Source organism: Tachyglossus aculeatus, chromosome 10 (genome assembly GCF_015852505.1).
Source record: "Tachyglossus aculeatus isolate mTacAcu1 chromosome 10, mTacAcu1.pri, whole genome shotgun sequence".
NCBI classification, from domain to species: Eukaryota; Metazoa; Chordata; class Mammalia; order Monotremata; family Tachyglossidae; genus Tachyglossus; species Tachyglossus aculeatus.
In genome coordinates this window covers 20976224-20998657 of record NC_052075.1, presented here as the reverse complement: position 1 = coordinate 20998657, position 22434 = coordinate 20976224, and the positions used below count along the sequence as shown (strand labels likewise).

The window sequence follows — 22434 nt, the reverse complement described above, 5'->3', positions numbered from 1 at the left end:
CACACAGTGAGTGCTCAATAAATACGAATGACTGAATGAATGTGTCGACTAACTCTGTTCCACTGTATTCTCCCATGAGTTCAGTACAGTGCTGTGCACACATTAAGCGCTTCATAAATACAACTGACTGAATGTGGGCAAGGGACATGACTACCAACTCCGTTGAAATAGTCTCTCCCAAGCACTTAGTACGGTGCTCTGCACACAGCAAGTGCTCAAATACAATTGATTGATGGAGTGAGTGAGGAGCGAAGTGTACAGGCTGGGATGGAGCAGAAAATCAGCGAGGTAAGGTAATCAATCAATCAATCAATTGTATTTATTGAGCGCTTACTGTGTGCAGAGCACTGTACTAAGCGCTTGGGAAGTACAAGCTGGCAACATATAGAGACAGTCCCTACCCAACAGTGGGCTCACAGTCTAGAAGGGGGAGACAGAGAACAAAACCAAACATACTAACAAAATAAAACAAATAGAACAGATAGGTACAAGTAAAATAAATAAATAAATAGCGTATTAAATATGTACAAACATATATACATATATACAGGTGATATGGGGAAGGGAAGGAGGTAAGATGCGGGGAATGGAGAGGGAGACGAGGGGGAGAGGAAGGAAGGGGCCCAGTCTGGGAAGGCCTCCTGGAGGAGATGAGCTCTCAGTAGGTAAGGGGCGGGTACGGAGATTGAGTGCTTTAAAGCCAAGGGTGTGGAATTTCCCTTGTAAGAAACTGGTTCAAAGATGAGGAGCCAAGTGTATTATATGCTATTTAATTAGCTACTTGTGCGATTCCTTACAAAATATGTTCACTGCGTATTTCACCCCTCCTATCTGGGAAGAACTGCAAGCAATGAATTGGGCTGCTCTGTCTACCGGGAAGGAAGATGGGGGTTTAAATGTCAGTTCTGGAAATGGAGCCCGAGCTACCATTAGCCAACTTCAAGGTGGAAGGTGAAAATGGGGCCAAAGCAGATTGTGTGTTGGTGTGCACGCAAATACAGATGCAAAATATCCAAAGAAAAACAGAAACCTGAAAAATAAGGATCAGGAAGACGAGATGGAACGGTACTCTCCCAAGCACTTGGCACAGTGCTCTGCACACAGTAAGCGTGTGATAAAGGGCAGATTGATTGATTATTCACATACATGGTAAGTGAGCATCAGGAAAAACTTGTAACTTCAAAATGAGGGGTGGGTTCATTCATTATACATCAACAAATCACCTTTCAGAGAGCTTAGATTGTAAAGAGCATTTTCAGGAAGCTGAAATTGTCTTTATGAATTTATCAGACTGTTATTTTCCCAGGTCTGAACTTCCTCATCTTTTGCATATTCAGAGAATAATGGGGGGCAGGGGAGGATAAAAGTACTGAGGCCCAAATTTTGAGACTGTTAGTAGCCCAGTCAGGTTTTCTGAAAAGAAAGCGCTGGTTGATCTGAAGCACAGCTTGTACTCTCAACATTTACAATGTTTTCTTTAGTCCAGGAATCTGGTGAATGGATCTGGCTCTTCCTCTTGCATTCACAACATTTAAAACATTTTCCAACAGTCCAGGCAACTGGTGAATGAATAGCCCTGGCTCTCCTTCTTTGCCGAATTGTCTCGATGACTGGTACGAAGTGGGGTTCCCGATCTCTCCTTCGGAATACCTCAGAACACCAACCCTAGCCTTACGCCCGCAATTCCACCAGGACCTGGGTTCTAGTCCCGGCTCTGCCGTGAGACCTTGGGCAAGCCACTTTATATCTTTGGGCCTTAGTTACGTCATCTGTAAAATGGGGACTAAGGCTGGGAGCCCCATCTGGGATAGGGATTAATTCCAACTTCACTGCCTTGTGTCTACCCCAGTGCTTAGAACAGTGCCGGTGGCACAGTGTAAGCGCTTAGTAAATACAATTAAAAAACAAACACAAAAGCTCAAGAGAGAAAACCTGGCTGATTGAGAAATAAGAAAAATGCGAGAACACTGAGAGGTATTGGATAAGCCTCCTCTCCCCTTTGTTTCTTCCTCTTCTCAAGAACCCCTAGCTCAGGGTTACTCACTGTGGAAGTGCACAGAGACGTTTTAAAGTTCATTAGATAAATGCACCCACCTACCATGCTCTGCTTCCCAAACTTGTTTTTAATAAGATCACCATACTATACAGAAATCACTCCTCAGAAAGAAAACACATTTTGTGAGAACAATTATGGCACCATCTCGGAAGAGACGACAATGAGAATTGTGAACAAACAGTCCCCCTACATCTTCCAAGACCACATTCCTCAGAAGGGAGGAAAGTGTGCAACTCCAGAGCCCTTGATAATTAATGTTTATATCACCAATACAAAGGAGATCACCTTCTCCGCTACCATATTTTATTCACTAGGAAGCACTCAAACTAAGGAATAATACCTAAAAAGTTTTCAAAGCCTGTCTCCCCGCTCAGGAGATTCCACTTACATAAAGAGCTTCAAGGTTAGATTACAATTGTTGGTTTACTGACAAAGTCCACGGCCTACTGACTGTTTCAGGGATACCTTTGTCGCTCCATTCAGACGTCATATTCCTAAAAAAGATTATGGAGGAAGCCAGGGACTAAAACAACCTTTTCAAGTGTGTATTAAAAAGGGCCTCCTCCCCTTAAATACACACTGAGGTCAATCAATTGTATTTATTGAGGGCTGCGTGCAGAGCATCGTACTAAGCGCTTGGGAGAGTACAGCGCAATATAACAGACATCCCCGTCCACAATCAACTCGGTCAGAACTTAGGTTTTCACTGCATGTTTTGGCTAGAATGTGGCAGCAGGACTGGGGAAAGCTCTTTGGACAATGTCTTTAGGTTTTGGACACTGGCAACGCATTTTCAGGACAGAAAGAATACTCAAAAACCCAAATTTCTGCCAGGGTGCTCCCTCGGGATTTAGAAAATCGGGGTTTAAAAGACTATAATAGATTGGGGGGTGGGAGGGTGGGGTTCAGTGACACGTGTCTTTGACATTTAAACCATCTGACTAATACGAGTCACCTAAACACGCAGGAGATTCCGGCAAGTACTAAATGGAAGACAGCACTCCGACTGACCACAAATCCACAATCGACGAAATGTCTGTATCCGAGAAGGAATCTGATGTAAAGGCCGATTTCGTTTTTCATTCACTAATAAACTGCTGAAGGTTCCCCTTCCCCGTCCAGAAAAAATACGTCGTTAGCACATAATCAAGTAGCTCAGCATCAAATTCATCATCCACCCCCTTGCCGGTCGTGTGATTCCAAACGTGAACATACCTCGATGCCGCTTTGCCTGGCTAATTTTACTGCTGTGTTATAGTAGCCGCAGCGCAGGAGGTGTTCCACCATCATGCGATCCATGCGCTTTTTCTTCCACATGTTGGCAGCCGCCGGCTGGTCGCTGCTGTGCTCTTTCAGGTGCTCGATCCTACGTTTGCACAGCTTGGCGCTCTCGTCTTCGGCCTGGATAGATTCGACTGCCTAAAAACGGAGAGCAAAGACGAGCAGGGATCAGGAACGTGGGGAGAGCGGCCAATAACGTACATGGTGCGACTATAAACCGCATTCAATCAATCAATCAATCGTATTTATTGAGCACTTACTATGTGCAGAGCACTGTACTAAGCGCTTGGGAAGTACAAATTGGCAACATACAGAGACAGTCCCTACCCAACAGTGGGCTCACAGTCTAAAAGGGGGAGACAGAGAACAAAACCAAACATACTAACAAAATAAAATAAATAAATAAAATAAATAGAATAGAGATGTACAGATATTCAGTTTTCCCACCATCATTTCTCCCCGCTGGATAATTCTGCACTAGGGGCAAATCTTTGAGAAGCAGATAAAGTGAGTCTGTCTAAGCGGAACACTGGACTCACCTGCAGACGGACAAGCTAGAGAAAAACTAGGTGCTTTGTTGATTTTAAAATCTGTGTCGGGCTCCTCTTGGGCAGAGAATTCATTCATTCAACTATATTTACTGAGCACTTACTGTGTGCAGAGCGCTTGGGAGAGGACGCTAGAACAATAAGCAGAAACATTCCCTGTCCGCAGCGAGATTACAGTCTCGAGGGGGCTAGCGGTCTAGAGAATGTGCCTCGCGATTCTGTTTAAGATCACTGTGTTGTTCCGAGGTGGTGGTCAACCAATGCTGCCACTACGACATCTATGTTTTCATACACACGTGACCACACTATCTTTCAAGTTAAGGCGTTGCCAACAGAGGTCACAGAAGTGGCCTATGGAGTTCACACTGGAGAGTCTGAAAAGAACATCAATTTTAGAGAATCGAAGAGACTGCGAGAGGCACTTGGCAGCTGCCCGCCTCTAAGTGTTTCCTTCCTGTTCTCCACCATTGGATTGTGAACTACTTACAGCCCTGGAACATATTTTGGCTCCATTCTACTCGCCTCTAGAGCTTACGACAGATCTACACCCACAGTATAATGAGCGATTCCCTGGGGCAAGACCTCCCCTGTTCAGCTACAGCAGGGAAGCGGCGTGGCCTAGCGGAGAGAGCACGGGCCTGGGTTCTAATTCTGGCTCCGCGACTTACTGGTCTGCTGCGTGACCTTGGGTGAGTCACTTCACTTCTTTGGGCCTCATCTGGAAAATGGGGATTAAGACTGGGAGTCCTATGCGGGACAGGGACGGTGCCCAATCTGATTAGCTTGTATTTACCCCAGTGTTTAGTACAGGGCACGGCACAGAGTAAGCACTTAACAGAAACCACAATTATTATTAGTATTAACCAATTGGATGAAGGGTGCACATTCTCCTTAGCATTCAGGCACAAAGTGGGAGGTTCCAACTTCACAACCCTGAAACCATGAAAAGCTTTCCAGACTTGTTCATACAGTCAATTGTACTTATTGAGCATTTACTGTGTGCAAAACACTGCTCTAAGCACTTGGGAGAGTGCAGTACAATAAACAGACACATCCCCTGCCCACGGTGAGCTTACAATCTAAATTTAGGAGCTTAAACACAAAAGTTTCCAGCTTTACATGTGGTCACTTCAGGCCAAGTACGTTTTTTTAAATTATGATAGGAAGTGCTTACTATATGTGCTAAGTGCTGGTATTCATACAGATTAATAATAATGATGGTATTTGTTAAGCGCTATGTGCAAAGCACTGTTCTAAGCGCTGACTACCACACTAGTTACAGTCTCTGTCCCACACGAGACTGCACCATCTGTTTTACCTCCATTTTACATATGGGGAAACTGAGCCTCAGAAAGGGTAAGTGTCTTTCCTTATGTCCCTGCCTGTCCCTGCTCCCTATTAGGACCTGCTGCTTTAGTGAAAAGCAGAATTCTAAAGTTTTAAAAAATATTCTTGCAACACAGCGAGATTCACTTTTATGAAAATGCTGCTCAGACAGACACACACTCCCACACACCCCTCCACCCCCCCGCCAATCCCTCATGATGCTTCTACTTCAAAGCAGCTTCCACAAGGCCCACTCCAGGAGACAGAAGGGCAAAAGAGATTGGGGTCTGAATGGATTGCTCTATTCGGCCCAATACCTAACGCCAGGCATGTAGTAAAGCCTTACTAAATATCATAAAAATAGAGAAATGTAACACTTGTGGTACTTCAGTGCTTAGTATGTGCCAAGCACTGTTTTAAGTGCTGGGGTTGATAAGAGTTAGTTTGGACGCAGTCTCTGTCCCACTTGGGGCTCACAGTCTACGTAGGAGGGAGAAGGATTTAATCCCCATTTTACAGATAAGGTAACCGCGGCAAAGAGTTTAAATGACTTGCACTTGCCCAGCGTGAGGCAGAACATGAATTAGAACCCAGTTCCTCTCTCTTTCCACTAAGCCATTCTGCTTCGCTTTGTGTAGAAGAAAAAAGGTACAGGCAGCATTACTTGGGCTATTTCCATCCCCTAGCAGCCTAAGAAATTCTCTCATGTTCTGTCAGTTGAAGACACACTTTCTCTTTATACTGAATTACATCTTTCTCTGTACAAAATGATAATAATTACGGCATTTATTAAGCACTTACTATGTGTCAGGCACTGTACTGAGCGCTGGGGTGTACAAGCAAATCGGGATGGACGCAGTCCCCGTCCCATGTGGGGCTCACAGTCTCAATCCCCATCTTCCAGATGAGGGAAATGAGGCCCAGAGAACTGAAGTGACTTGCCCAAGTTCACACAGCAGACAAGCGGCGGCACCAGCATTAGAAGCCATGAGGCCCGTGCTCTGTCCACTACGCCACGCTCCTTCTCCTGAGTTAAGGTCAGAGGCTATACGGTCACCACAAGCATGTTAAGAAGTTAACACTAATTTGTGAAAACTGGAAATTTACAAACAGTGGTATTTATTGGGCACTGCGTGCGCAGCCCCGTACTAAGCACTTGGGAGAGTACAATACAACACAGTTGGTAGACGTGTTCCCCTCCCACAAAGAGCTCACAGTCCAGAGGGGGAGAGGGACACAAAAATAGATTACGGATATGTACAGAAGTGCTGTACAGAGCCGAGCGCACCAGTGATGCCGAAGGAAGAGGGAGCAGGGGAAATAGCTTAGCCGGGGAAGGCTTCTTGGAGATGTGATTTTAATAAAGCTTTGAAGTGGGGCAAGTGATGATTTGTTGGAAATGAGGCGGGAGGGAGTTCCGGGCCAGAGGCAGGATGGGGAGAGGGGTCGGCGGCGAGATAGGTGAGATGGAGGTCCGGTGAGTAGGTTGGGGTGAGAGGAGTGAAGTGAGCAGGCTGTGGGATTGTAGGAAATCAGCGAGATAAGATTGGAGGGGGCGAGCCGATTCTGTGCTTTAAAGCGGTCATCATCATCATCATCATCATCAATCGTATTTATTGAGCGCTTACTATGTGCAGAGCAGTGCACGAAGCGCTTGGGAAGTACAAATTGGCAACATATAGAGACAGTCCCTACCCAACAGTGGGCTCACAGTCTAAAAGGGGTTTTAGTCGGTACACTTAGTCGGTACTCCGGGCACAGTCGGTAAGGGGTTTCCGTTTGACAGGGCGGTAGAGAGGCAACAACTGGGGGTTCTTGAGGAGTGGGGAGATACGGACCGAACTGTTTCGTAGAAAGATGATCCAGGCAGCAGAATGCAGTAAGAATTGGATTGGGGAAGAGACTGAGGCAGGGAGATCAGCGAGGAGGTCGGTGCAGTAGTTAAGGTGGGCTATAATAATAATAGTAACAATGACGGTATTTGTTAAGCGTTTACGATGCGCCAAACTCCGTACTAACCTCCGGGGCAGATACGAGGTAATCAGGTCCCACGTGGAGAGCAGAGTCTAAGTCGGAGTGAGAATTATCCTGTATCCACCCCAGTGCTTAGTACAGTGCCTGGCTCATAGTACATGCTTAACATTTGTATCTGAGCGCTTACTGTGCGCAGAGCACTGTACTAAGCGCTTGGGAAGTACAAGTTGGACTGCCCTAGCGCTTAGATAATAATGATAATGATTTAAGCACTTACGTGCTATGCACTGTTTTAGGTTAAGTGGCTTGCCCAGAGTCACAATGAAGGCAAACAGGAGCAGGGACTGGATGTCCTAACTTGAGAAGCAGTGTGGCCTAGTGGGTAGAGCCTGGTCCTGGGAGTCAGAGGGACCTGGGGTCTAATGCCGGCTCTGCCACTTGTCTACTGTGTGACCTTGGGCAATTCACTTCACTTCTCAGTGCCTCAGTGACCTCCTCTGTAAAATGGGGATTATGATGAGAGCCCCATGGGCCTCATTCTCGCCTGTCCTGCGGTCGACCCCCGGCCCACGTCCTCCCCCTGGCCTGGGATGCCCTCCCTCCGCACATCCGCCAAGCTAGCTCTCTTCCTCCCTTCAAAGCCCTAATGAGAGCTCACCTCCTCCAGGAGGCCTTCCCAGACTGAACCCCCTCCTTCCTCTCCCCCTCCTCCCCCTCCCCATCCCCCCACCTTACCTCCTTCCCCTCCCCACAGCACCTGTATATATGTATATATGTTTGTACATATTTATTACTCTATTTTATTTGTACATATTTATTCTATTTATTTTATTAATATGTTTTGTTTTGTTGTCTGTTTCCCCCTTCTAGACTGTGAGCCCGCTGTTGGGTAGGGACCGTCTCTATATGTTGCCAACTTGTACTTCCCAAGCGCTTAGTACAGTGCTCTGCACACAGTAAGCGCTCAATAAATACGATTGAATGAACAAGTGTTGAATCCCCATCTTGCTGATCAAGAAACTGAGGCCCAGACAAGTGAAGTGACTTGCCCAAGGTCGCACAGCAGACATGTGGCAGAGCTGGGATTAGGACCCTGGTCCTCTGACTCTCAGGCCTGTGCTCTTTCCCCCAGGCCACACTGTTTTTCATGATAAGTGCTTGGGTCAGTATAGTAGCACTTAGGATGGAGAGGAAAGGGCGAATACCAAGATCAAATATATTGTTATTCTAGGCTGCCAGGACCATGTTGTTGAAGCACCCTGAGTTAAGGAAAACTCACATCACAGTATATACGCCTTGACAGGTGCTATACCACAGGCATGCAACTATTTTCTTTACGCATCGCATGGCGCTCTATCCGGAAATACACATGTGATATTCCCCAACTGCATTCTATCCAAGACACACAGTGAAAACCTGCTTTCTGGATGAACTGAGTCTAGCCTGCTTTATTCGTGCTGGGTCGAGGGTCTCGTCAGCCATATTTCAAACTCAAGAGCTCCCACCAGACCAATTACCCCAGCTTTCTCAGCACTCAATCATCTTTCGACGGCAACAGAATGGAGAAAGATTTTACAATATCATTGAACCACATAATCATATACTACGCCCATTCTTGTCACGGATGAGACAGCTGATTAGCCAGGAAACCAAACTTTGAGGTTTAGGCTACCTACTCATGTCTTCATCTCTTTTACATTATTGGATTAGATACAGAAAAATATGCCCCCTTACCGGAAGCAGTGAGCAGTTTTCCATTTCACCCTGAGTGCTTGAAATGAAAACCAAGAGGCACCTGAGTAGAAGCCACCTACGTCTAGAATGCTAGATTAAAATTTATGTCTAGACACAATAAGGAAGTCCGGTCCCCTATTAAATAACTGTTTCTCCCCTTCTGAGCAACACAACTTGAAGGAAAGGGCAATCTCTTTCCAGGGAAAATGCTGGAAGATCTTCATCCAGGAATTGCAGCTACTTTTCCATATGCCCTTGGCTCCCAGCCATTAAATCTCCAACACCTGAGGAGTAAATTTCACAAATATCTCTGCATTATGCTTCTCCGAAATCTCCTCCTGATGCCTAACATTTCGCTTGCCAGTTTTCCAGCCGCCTAGAATGTTAAATGGCATTCTGTTCCAGTGCCCGATGGTTCAGGGTTAGTCAAATGTCTTTAGCTATTGGAGTCGAGCTCTCAATTCTTTGACCCTGTAACTGGTATTCTGCTAACAACCTGGAAGACATCTGGGAATCTACGGAGCAAGCTTTGAAACAGAAAAATCCTGGCCCGCTGTAGCTTCCCCAGCCTCAAAATTTACAAGTGATAGTAATTACTGTGGTGAAACAAGAGAAGCAAGCTTTTCGGTTTAAAGGAAATGCCATATCAAACAAACCCCTGATCAATTGAGTTGATGCTGCGTTTAAGGAAATTAATATTCTCAGCTGGAAAAAGAAGAAAATGTTCTGTTGCCATATCGGTCCTTCTAGCCACACTTAGACACATAAATAGAAATATTGTGAGAGGATCATCTTCAATTCCAAAGGAAAACATACTTGATTACCCGAGAATTTCGCAAGGTTTTTTCCTAAACAATTACCATAAAATGCATTACCACCATTCCCGATCTTCTTAGTTTTCATTCTCAAACGACTTTAAAAGCAACAGATCTGGGTTTAGTTTTTGTCACAAAACAGTTTCCCAAGAATGACAAAACCACATAGAGGACTGTTGTGACTTGGAATCAATCAGTGAATCATATTCATTGAGCGCTTACGGTATGAAGCATTTGGGAGAGTACAATATAACAGAGTTAACTGATGTGTTCCCTGCCCACAACAAAAAGCCATATCTCATGGAATCACACCTTCTCGGTCATTAAACTGCTGGAAAATAAGGGGTTAGAGTCTCTGGGTCTCAAAGTTAATCAAAATTTTTTTTAAAAAAATTGATCGATGCCAAGGAAATGATAACAGTCATCTTAGTATTCAAACATTTACTCTGGTCTAGGCACTGTACTAAGCATCGGAGTAGACACAAATAAATTGGGTTGGACACAGTCCCTGTCCACATGGGGCCTGCTGTTTCAATCCCCATTTTACTGATGAGGTAACTGAGGTCCAGAGAAGTGAAGTGACTTACCCAAGCTCACACAGCAGACAAGTGGTGGAGCCAGGATTAGAAACCATGACCTCTTAACTGCCAGGCCCGTGCTCTATCCACTATGACATAAGCCTCAGTCATGAGACTGTAGGACTAAAAACGCTCAGGAAGGAACTGATTCCAGTGATAGTGGTTTATGCGGAGCCGCTTGCAACCTCTCTCATCCTGGTCAGTTTTGTTCTTGTAGCGGAATGGAATCTATTCCTATTTCCTCAGGAGACTTTAAAAACCACCTACTTGTAAAATTATCCCTCGACATGCAAACATCTGGTTATTCCTTACGCGAGCATAGTTTTGATGTTTTTCCACTGAACTTTTTTCAACAATATCTGCTTATGTACATCATAAACTGATGAGAATTTTCCCGAACCTAAGTAGTAGCCTTCAGGTCTGTCCAACTTTCTATTACTCAAGGACAGAAAACTCAATTTGGATTATCTAGGTCCACCTTTCTTTCTCTCTATATATATTTTAGCCATTTTTAATGGTATTTATTAAGTGCTTATTATAATTATGATTATTATTGTTGTTTGTGTTCATACTGAAGAAGCCATCTCACAAACCTGGGTCAAGCCAGAGTTACCCTCTCCATTATTCACTGACTTTGCACACAGAGAAGCAGTGTGGCCTAGTGGAAAGAGCATGGGCCTAAGAGTCGAGAACCTGGGAGTGTCAGAACTCCCAGTTTTGACACTTGTCTGCTGTGTGACCTTGGGCAAGCCACTTAACTTTTCTGTGCCTCAGTTACTTCATCTGTTAAATGGGGATTGAGACTAAATGTCCTACGTGGGCCCTGGATTGTGTCCTACCTGATTATCTTGTATCTTGTATCACGAACAGTGCTTGGCACATAGTAAGCCCTTAACAAATGCCATCATTATTACCTACTCCAACACTTAGCAAAGTTCCCGGCATATCGTAAATGCTTAACAAATACCACTGAGGAAAAAAAAAAAAAAAAGGAAAAAACCCCGCAGAGGATGAAAAGGTGGAATGGGATTGATGACAGGAGGACATCTTTGCCTAGTGCTGCCAGAGTTAAAATAATGCTTCTTCCAATCAATCAATCGCTGGTATTTATTGAGGGTTTACTGGGTGCAGAGCACTATACTAAGTGCTTTGGAGAGTACAATATGTTACAATATGTTATGTTGCCAACTTGTACTTCCCAAGTGCTTAGTACAGTGCTCTGCACACAGTAAGCGCTCAATAAATACGACATTGATTGATTGATTACAATACAGAGTTGGCAGACACGTTCCCTGCCCTCAACAGAGGGGGAAATACAGACTACAGGGGGAAACAGGCGTTAGTAGAAATGAATCTCTGATATGTAACCTTTAAATACGTTCACAGGTGCTGTGGGGTTGAGGGTGGGGTGACTATTAAATGTCCAAGTCACAGATCCAGCTGCCCAATAGATGCATAAAGGAGAGGGAGCCAAGGAAAACAGGGATTAATCAGGGAAGGCCTCTTGGAGGAGATGCGACCTTAACACGACTTTGAAGGTGGGAGAATGGTGGTCTGGTGTACATGGAGGGGGTGGAGTTTCAGACTAGAAAGGAGGCTGTGGAAAAGGGATCGATGAGATAGATGAAATCGGGGCACAGTGAGTAAGTGGATGCTACAAGAGTGAAGTGTGTGGTCTGGGCTGTTCTAGGAGATCAGTGAGTGTATAACTGTAGCAGATGCTTTCACACACACAGGTTTTTATTTCTCCCTCTCTTTGGAATCAGAATGGAAAAAAAAAAAAACCAACCCACCTCAAAGTCCATTTTCAATGGAAAAGAAAATCTGTGGACACCCAGTTATTCTACGTTCCAGATAAATGTCAACTGCTAAAATGATTTTCTTAGGAAGGCGTGAGGATGGCTGAATTTTTTTAAAAAAGGAATTTCATACACTTTAGGCCACCTGAGGCGATCAAATGATTATGAATATTAAGATAATAAAAATATAATTTGCAGTAATTAATTTGAAACTCAAATTCCTATTACCCCATTTAAAAGTCACCTAATTATGATCGACTAGTTCGATAACTGGATAGGTAATTCATATCTATCATAGATCATTATATCTATCAAGCTGTTTGTCTATATCATAGGAACCATTTCCAACCTGATTATCTTGTAACAACCCCAGCACTTAGTAAAGTGCCTGGTACATAGGAAGAACTTAAATATCCTTAGGAAAAAGAAAAAAGAAATGCAAATGCCAAAAAGGTGGAATGGGACTGATGACAAGAATGAGCCCATTGTTGGGTAGGGACCGTCTCTTTATGTTGCCAACTTGTACTTCCCAAGCACTTAACACAGTGCTCTGCACACAGTAAGTGCTCAATAAATGATTGAATGAATGAATGAAAAGAGGGATAAATATAAAAGAAGATATGAAAAGAGGCATCTCAACCTGTGTTAAACTTGAGCTTGATTTCAGGAACTCTTACATATAATTCTTTCCTGAAGTTCAGCTCAAGTTTAAGACAGGTAGATAAGCCTCTTCATAAAGCCTAGCATATAACATTTCTCAGATCCACTGGAGATGAGCTTATTCATTCATTCATTCAACTGTATTTATTGAGCGCTTACTGTGTGCAAAGCACTGCACTAAGTGCCTGGGACAGTACAATATAACAACAGTCACATTCCCGCCCACAACGAGCTCATAGTCTAGAGGGGGAGAGAGACATTAATATAAATAAATAGATCATAAATAAATTACGGACACATACATATTATTCTGAAACCTTGCTCCAGAAACTGCACTTGAGGAAACTGACGCAACTAAGCATTCCTTATTATTACGGAGTCCTAAAATGGTTCTTAGCAAACTAATTTTAGGAACAATTGCCTTCTCTACTAATACTATGTAATCTTAACATAAACCTAATACTTTTCTCAAGTAGTAAAGAACACCAGAGTCATGGTAACTTATTTAGCTGTTAGGTGCAGTGGACTTGGAAGAACATAGGAACGCAAACCACACCTCCTCCAGATTTTCCGATTTTTCCAGAGTGAAAACTCGCACGCACGCTTCAAGCACGTTTTCTTAGTTCTCCCGCTCCCTGTTTTTAGAAATCTGCAACAACGTTGACAGCTCCTTGTACGTGAATAAGCACGTCATTCACATTAGGAGATGCCACGGACGGCGAAATTGAACTCTGGGTGGACACATTGCTGAAATGGTCAATTTGGGATTCCCAAAGTCATGATTTCCCTCCTAGGATGGCACCTAGGGAGTTTCCAGTACTCTACCAGTCTCGGCTGTGGGAGGGTGAGTCAAGCAGAGGCCTACCCATGCCATTTCTAGCTTAGGCAGGGGCTAGTGAGTGGAAGGCAATCTGCTTCAAGTCAAAACTCACCCGTGCTGGGCAGCAGCGGCATGGGAGAGAGTCGAGAGTGGAGACTCGAGCTGACTGAGCGGAAGGAGGCAATGTTAAACCGCTTTCGCATTTTGACCAAGAAAACTGGATACACTACCAGTACGATTGCAGATGGAGGTGACGCTTTCTGGGAGAGATATGTGCATGGAGTCGCTGTGGGTTGGAAGTAACTCGACAGCATACGGTAAGACAAAGTCATGATTATATTGTGCATCCTACACAGATGGTCTTTTGTGGTGCTGTTCGTGGCACCTGGCGCTCTTTGGTTTTGCTTCCCGCATCTCCCCATCTCTACGAACTTCTCCTCGGCAAGACCGGCTCCCATCTTGACCGCAGCTTACCAGGCTGCTCCGATAATAATGATGGTTCTTGTTAAGTGCTTACTATGTGCCAAGCACTGTTCTAAGCACTGGGGTAGATACGAGTTAATTGGGTTGGACACAGTGCCTGTCCCACACGGGGCTCCCGCTCTTAATCGCCAGTTTACAAATGAGGTAACTGAGGCAGTCAAGTGAAACGACTTGTCCAAGGTCACCCAGTGGACAAGTGACGGAGCCAGGATTAGAACCCAGGTCCTTCTGATACCCAGGCCAGTGCTCTACCAAGTAGGCCACATTGCTTCTCTAATGTTCTTCAAATACAGAGGCCAAGTACTGGAGACTGCCCAAGTGCTCGTCTGGTGCTGTTTTCCTTTTGCCTCCCTATCCACTTCGATGTTCTTTAAAAAAAAAATATGGTATTTGTTAAGCACTCATTGTGTGAAACACTAAGCACTAGGGCAGTACAAGTTAATTAGGTCAGACAAAGTCCCTATCCCTCATGGGGTTCACAGACTAAGTAGAAGGGCGAACGGGTATCCCCATTTTATGGCTGAGAAAATTGAGGCACAGAGAAGTCACACAGCGAGCAATTGTCAGAACCAGGATTAGAAACCAGGTCCTTTGGACAACCAGGCTCTCGCTCTTTCCATTAGGTCACCCTGCTACTCAAAAGAGAAGCAAAAAGAGCCTTTCCTTTCTTGATTGCAGTACAGCAATCTATCATTTGGTGGTATTTACTGAGCGCTTATTGTGTCCAGAGCACTGTATTAACCGCTTGGGAGACTACAATATGACAATTGGCAGATACGGTCCCTGCCCACTAGGAGCTTACAGTCTATAGGATCTGTCCTCTAGACAGACCCAGCAGGTGGGTCTATCTGCTTCACATCCCCGCTAGCTCTCAGTCGAGAAGTTTTCAACTTTACTGCCCATAGGTTCCAGATGGCCTTAATGTAATGTGTCATCCGGCAGTAGTTGCCAAACATTTTTCTCATTGGGAAAGGATCTGTTGAAGTGACCCAACAAATGTTTAAGGTAGACAATCGCTTATGAAAGAAGGAGCTTCTGCTTCCTATCTGATCATTTCTAACAATTCTTGTCAGCCACCTGCTAAGTATGGCATTCATTTTACTTCAAATGACTGCTTCTGAAATAGCAGTTTTTTGGTGAAAAGCATCTCCTCGGGAGACATGAAGAGTCACTGACTTCTAGGTCCCACTTTCCATGAACTACAACAGGGGAACAATGAAGTGAGTATGTAAGTTGATCGCACTTAAAGCGTGCAGAGCACTATAATAAGTGCTTGGGAGAGTACAATAGAACAGAGTTGGGAGTCCCTGCCCAAAGGATCTTAAGTCTAAAGGGGAAGACAGATATGAAAATAAATTACAGATACATAGTGCTGTGGGGCTGAGGGTGGGGTGAATATCAAGTGCTTGGAGGGTACAAAGCCAAATGCCAGGGTGACTGCAGAAAGGAAAGGGATTGCGGAAAAGTGGGCTTAGTCGTGCGAAGGTGTCTTGGAGGAGATGTGATTTTAATATAATAATGATGGTATTTGTTAAGCGCTTATTATGCACCATGCACTGTTCTAAGCGCTGGGGGAGATAAAAGGTAATCAGGTTGTCCCTGGTGGGGCTCACAGTCTTAATCCCCATTTTACAGATGAGATAACTGAGGCACAGAGATGTGAAGTGCCTTACCGAAAGACACACAGCTGACAAGCGGCGGAGCCGGCATTAGAACCCATGACCTCTGACTCCCAAGCCCGCACTCTTTCCACTAAGCCACTCTGCTTCTCTTTAATATGGTTTTGAAGAGGAGAAGAGTGATCACCTGTCAGATATGAAGCGCGAGGGTGTTCCAGGCCACAGGCACGACTTGGGGGAGCGTTCAATAGCGAGATAGACTTGACTGAGGTGTAATGAGTAGGTTCACATTAGAGGAGGGAAATGTGTGGGGTTGAACTAGGAAATCAGTGAGGAAGGATAGGTCTATGAGCTCACTGCGGGTGGGGAATGTGTCTGATGTTACACTGTACTCTCCCAAGCTCTTAGTACAGTGCTTTGCACATGGTATACACTCAATAAATATGATTAAAAATAGGAGGGGGGAAGGTGAGGACTTTGAAGCCTATGATAAAGAGCTTCTGTCTGATGCACAGGTGGATGGGCAACCACTGGAATTTTTTGAGGAATGGGGAGACAGGTTCTGAAGGTTTCTGTGGAAAAATGATCCGGGCAGCAGAGTGAAGAATGGACTGGAGTGGGGAGAGACAGGAGGCAGGGAGGTCAGCAAGAAGGCTGATTCAGTAATCAAGGCGGGATAGGATAAATGCTTGGATTAACATGGTAGCAATTTGGACGGACAGGGTTTAGGTGGGAAGATAAGGAGTTCTGTTTCGGACATGTTAAGTTTGAGGTTTTGATGGGACAATCAAGTAGAGATGCTCAGAAAGCAGGAGGACATGCAAGGTTGCAAAGAAGGAGAGAGATCAGAGAGATTTGGGAACCACCTGCCTAGAGATGGTACTTGAAGTCATGGGATCGAATGAGTTCCCCAAGGGAGCGGGTGTAGATACAGAATAGAAAGAGATTCAGAACTGAACTCTGAGGGACCCTCACAGTTAGGTGGTGGGAGGCAGAAGAGGAGCCCGTGAAAGAGACTGAGAAGGAGCGGCCAGAGAGATAGGAGGAGAATTAGGAGAGGGCAGTGTCAGCGAAGCTGAGATTAGGTTATGTTTCCAGAAGTGGGTGATCCGTGGCATCCAAGGCAGCCGAGGGGCCGAAGAGGACTAGGATGGAGTACAGCCCGTTGGATGTAGCAAGGAGATCACTGGTGACCTGTGAGAGGGCAGTTTCCAGGGAGTGAAGGGAGTGCAGGGTGTCCATTTCATAGAGCGATTACATTATTTGTTTTCCTTGGTTGTACCAAACTCCGTTAGGTCTCCTTAGGAAATTGGATTTTTATACACATTAGGAAAATCTATTAGCCCCGTAATTAGCTTTCATCTACTAAACCTGGGAATTCTCGAAGAGCTCATTAAAGCAAAGCTGTAGTTCTAAAAAATATTTTTCCATTCCGTACCCTCACAATCAGATATGCAAAGAAATTAAGGGCATTTCACAGAAGTCTTTCAGGCAGAGAGTTTTCTAGTATGTAATAATCAGAAATGGAGGAAATTTAGTTTAACAACCAATTTAGGAGAGAAAAGAAGAGAAAAATATTTTTAGAAATCATTTGGGGAGCTGGCAAAAGCATTGCTCAGGCGATTAAGGATCTCCTTGGAAGTTAAAATACTGCATCCGATTTACCGTGACGTCTAAGGCATAAGGTAGAGTTGGGCTCTCAGACGTGGGCAAAATGCAACTATCAAGCTGACGTCTACACTTGAAGGAGATACAACTCACCGGGAAATTCAACCACGGGAAGGAGAATCAGTTAAAGAATCAGTCGTATTTATTGAGCGCTTACTATGTGCAGATCATTGTACTGTATTCAGTGTTTGGAAGAGTACAATGGAATTAGCAGACACGTTCCCTGCCCATAATGTGTTTACGGTTTGGATGGGGGAGATGGATGATATCTGTAACTAGCAGAATGATTTGCCAGCATTGCCTGGCAACGATGCACTCGCTGTGTGCCTAGGGCTCAATCCTTGCAACTGTCTCAAGGACAGGAGCTGCCCACCCCGGGGACAAGGACAATCAAGGTGGGGTTAAGCCCAGAATCACTCATCTGGTAACACTTGCGATGGCCCTCATTCTGAAAGTCCTTAGGGTAGCAGTGGGGAAGGGAAGAGAAGCGAGAGAGGAGGAGAGGAGGAGAGGAGAGAAAAGAGAGACAGAGGAGAGAAGAGAAGAGAGATGAGAGGAGGAGAGAGAAGAGAGGAGAGCAAAGAGAGACAGAGGAGAGAAGAGAAGAGAGATGAGAGGAGGAGAGAGAAGAGAGGAGAGCAGAGAGATGAGAGAAGAGAAAGGAGAGAGGAAAGAGAGGAGATGAGCGACGAGAAGAGAGAAGAGAGAGGAGAGGAGAGAAAAGAGAGACAGAGGAGAGAAAAGACAGATGAGAGGAGGAGAGAGAGGAGAAGAGAGGAGAGCAGGGAGATGAGAGAAGAGATAGGAGAGAGGAAAGACAGGAGTTGAGCAATGAGAAGAGAGAGGAGAGGAGAGAAAAGAGACAGAGGAGAGAGAGGAGAGAAGAGAGATGAGAGGAGAAGAGAGGAGAGAAGAGACGTAAGAAAGAAGATAAAGGAGAGGATATTAGAGAGAAGAGAAAGGAGACAAGATGAGAGGAGAGAGAAGAGAGATAAAAGAGGGGAGAGAGGGAAGGGGAGAGACAAGAGGGGAAAGGGAAAAGGGGAGAGAGAAGAGAGAGAAGAGAGGAGAGAGAAGAGAAAGGAGAGAGGAGAAAGAAGAGAGGAGAGAGAAGGGAGAAGAGCAGGTAAGGGAAGAGAAAGAAGGCGTTGGAAGGGGAAGGGGGAAAATCTCTCTTTTTGGTCCCACCCCAGCCTGTCCTCCTCCCAGAAATCCTTCCCATCCTCCTTCCTTTCAGCCCAGGTGCTGGGGGAGGCACCACCCCTGTTATGGCCAACACACCAGCTGCCTGGCACAAGCTGGTACCTGGACCTGCGTGCACCCTATTGCCTGGTCCCAACCACCTGTTAAGCACTTACTACTCACCAGGCACTGTCCTAAGCACTAGGGTGGATACCGGCAGATCTGGTTGGACACAGTCCCTGTCTCACATGGGCTCACAGCCTTCATCCTCATTTTATAGATGAGGGAACTGAGGCATAGAGAAGTGAATAGACTTGGCCAAGGTCACACAGCGGACGGGTGGCGAAGCTGGGATTAGAACCCCGATCCTCTGACTCCCAGGCCAAGATGTCATGATGAGACGATGATTTAAGTACCGGCCCAAACTTGGGTGAGGAAGGCCTCCTGAGAGGCAGGGCTTAGGAGGAAGAGAAATTGGAGGCTCCCACTTGACCTGTGGGCATGATGGCCCAGAACCAGAGAAGCCAGGAGCGGGGAGAGAGTTGCAGGGTGTAACAGAAGTAACTCCTGCTGGACTGAAGGCAGAAACGAAATCCAGGGAAGAGTGAAGTTAAAACAGGCAGGATGGGGGTGGGGAAAATAAAACCCTCATGGCTGGAGAGAAAGGGAAGGAGGAAAGAAAGGATCTGCTCCTCTAACAACCTTGGGAGAAAGACTCCAATGCCAGGTGGAAACACCTAGGTTTTGCCAACAAAATCAATCAATCGAGGGATTTAATTGAGCTTTTGGTGCAGAGCAGAGAACAATACAATAGAGTCGTAGACATGATTCCCCTCCTCAAAGAGCTTACAGGCCCGCCTAAAATTAATTTAACCATAAAGTCATCAGAAGGTAACATGGCAAAAACACCGTGGAGCACTGTGCTTCCTCCCATCTCCCTCACCTTGTTTCCAGCTAGGGCGGTCAAACTTTGTTTAGACTCGGAAAAAAGAAAGGCATTTGTTAAGTGCTTACTATGTGCCAAAAACTGTTTTAAGCGCTGGGGTAGATACAAGGTAATCAGGTTGTCCCATGTGGGGCTCGCAGTCTCAATCCCCATTTTACAGATGAGGTAACTGAGGCGAAGAGAAGTGAAGTAGCTTGCCTAAGGTCACACAGCAGACAAGTGGCAGAGCCAGGATTAGAACCCATGACCTTCTGACTCTCAGGCACGTGCTCTATCGACTATGTCATGCCGTTGCCCCCCTTCACCTCCGGCAGACGACCATTTTTCCTCTCTTCCAAGTCCTTCTGAAATCACATCCTGTCCAGCAGGCCTTCCCCAATTATCTACCTACCTTATATCACCTCAAAAAGCAATTTCCACATCTGCGTCACCTAAACACTATTATACTTACAACTTCCCCTAGTATTTATGTACCCGTCATCGTCAGACGTATTCATTGAGGGCTTACTGCGTGCAGAGCACTGTACTAAGCACTTGGGAGAGTACAATACAGTGGAGTTGGTAGATACATTACCTGCTCGCAACATGGGAAGCAGCACAGCCTAACGAAAAGAACACGGGCCTGACAGCCAGAGCACCTGGGCGTTAATCCCGGCTCTGCCACTTGTCTGCTCTGTGACCTTGGGAAAGTCACTTGGCTTCTCTGCGCCTTAGTTACCTCACCTGCAAAATGGGGATTAAGACTGTGAGCCCCTTGTGGGACAACCTGATTACCTCATATCTGCCCCAGCGCTTAGAACACTGCTGGGCACATAGTAAGCGCTTAACATATACCATAACTATTATTATTATTCAATCATATTTATTGAGCGCTTACTGTGTGCAAAGCACTGTCCTGAGCGCTTTACATGGGGTTCTTTAAGAATGCAGCCGCCACATTCGAGAGAACTGGGTTTTATGTACCCCAATAGGTCCTTGTGGGCAGGGACTCTCCCAAGTACTAAGAACAGCCTATTGACTGTTGATACATGTGACGCCTTCCATTTTAGGTGGATTAATGGAAGCAATAGCGACTCGCACTTGGAGGGGAAAAGGAAAGGGCTGAGAACAGAAGAAATCCTAAATACCAGTGCTTTCTGTGTAGAAATTACTACACTTGAAAACGGCACAGTACTACTCACCTTTCTCTTCAGCACACTGAGCTTTTCAACAACTCCATCCAGGAGGCTAACAACTGAATCAACAGCAGGACAACTGCTCAGGGTTTTCTCCAGTTCGGCCACCACCATCGTCACGTGACTCGTTTCCCGATCGATGTTTTTCTGTGCGGCCCGAAATCGTTTATTCAGCGTTTCGTATGGGACCTAAGATACGAAAATAAATATCGGGTTGAAGAATGCATTCCACATCTCAACATGTGATTGAAATTAGCAGCCATAACGTGTTGACGTAGATGAATACATTGTCTTTATTCAACAAACCGGACATCTCGTCAAAATTTCCATACAGAGACCATATTTTTCTGGGAAAACAGAGTGCTTTTCTCTCCTCCAACAGGTCCTCGTGGATCAAGTGGAAAACAACGGATAGTGAACGTTTGGCATTCAAAATTAAGTTAAACTTAATGCAGTTTGACCCTAGGCCAGTTGAAATCGAAATTCAAAAGGGATAAGGACTTGGAATTACCATTTTACTATTGGGGGTCGATGCTTGGTTTTGTTCTGTCTCCCCCTTTCAGACTGTGAGCCCACTGTTGGGTAGGGACTGTCTCTATATGTTGCCAACTTGTACTTCCCAAGCACTTAGTACAGTGCTCTGCACACAGTAAGCGCTCAATAAATATGATTGATTGATTTTAAAATGCACCGAAGATAAAACAGATTTAACACGGGCAGCTGTGCCAAGAGTCCCAAAGAGTTTTAAGAAAAAGTAATGAACAATGAGTCCCATGACTCCGTATTTAGCCCACTCTCTCCCAACTAGGGCCACCAACTTCTAAACCATCAGAGCATTCATACGTGGGATCTAGTCAGCGATCTTCTTTTGACGAGCTACGGATATTTCCTCATGACACGATACTGGTCCCTTGAGATAGGCAGGTAACAAATTATTTCCATTTTGAGGAGAGGGAAAGAGAAAACGATGGATTTCCTTATTTGTCCACGGTTGCCTTAAGAAGCCAGTCAGGGACACAAACAGAACTGACATCTTTAATCGTATGTCACCACTTCAGCAGAGTTTAAACTGCAAGGATGACACAGGGGAGCTATTCCTCAATGTTCTTAAAAACTCAGTAACCATCACAGACGAGGTTATCTACGAATCAATACTGTAGAATCTGAATTTAAGAACTAAACATTACAAATTTTAGGACAAAATTAAGGTGCAGTAACATTCCTTGTGGGGGATGGAAAAGAAAATGTACTGTACTGAGGAAGCCTTAAATCTAAGGTTCAAAGTCTTGGATGATTCTACTATCGTTCTGGGGCAAATATTTTAACTTAAAATGTAACAAATGTAGACCAAAAACCACACGTCATTTCAGTCAATATTCACAGGCTTCTTCATTAAGGAATGGATTTTTCTATCACTGCACTATAAAATGCCCTGCAGTTCATTCATTCATTCATTCAATCACATTTATTGAGCGCTTACTGTATGCAGAGCACTGTACTACGTGCTTGGGAAGTACAAATCGGCAACATATAGAGATGGTCCCTACCCAACAACGGGCTCACAGTCTAGAAAGGGGAGACAGACAACAAAACAAGTAGAGAGGTGTCAATACCACCAGAATAAACAGAATTATAGCTATATACACATCATTAATAAAATAAAGAGTAGTCCACTTCAATACCTGTCCACAGGTCCTAGCTCTAGGCTAAACATCCAAACCTCTAAATTTTACTTCTTCTGGAACACAAATAACACATGCTATAAAATTT

At 44.9% G+C, this 22434-nt stretch overlaps 1 protein-coding gene and 1 non-coding gene across 3 annotated transcripts in view; one reads left to right on the top strand and one right to left on the bottom strand.

Moving 5' to 3' along the window:
* MAEA (macrophage erythroblast attacher, E3 ubiquitin ligase) overlaps nucleotides 1–22434 on the bottom strand; it is a 139577-nt gene that overhangs the window by 95387 nt on the left and 21756 nt on the right. For both annotated transcript variants that reach the window (XM_038752374.1, XM_038752376.1), the window contains exons 2-3: nucleotides 20671–20853; nucleotides 3272–3475 (exon numbers count right to left, since the gene is read on the bottom strand). In XM_038752374.1, coding sequence (XP_038608302.1) covers nucleotides 3272–3475; nucleotides 20671–20853 — 387 coding nt within the window. The remainder of the gene's footprint in view (nucleotides 1–3271; nucleotides 3476–20670; nucleotides 20854–22434) is intronic.
* Nucleotides 13556–13693, top strand: LOC119933897. Its single transcript, XR_005452764.1, has one exon. It is a non-coding gene; the product is annotated as a small nucleolar RNA SNORA7 (small nucleolar RNA).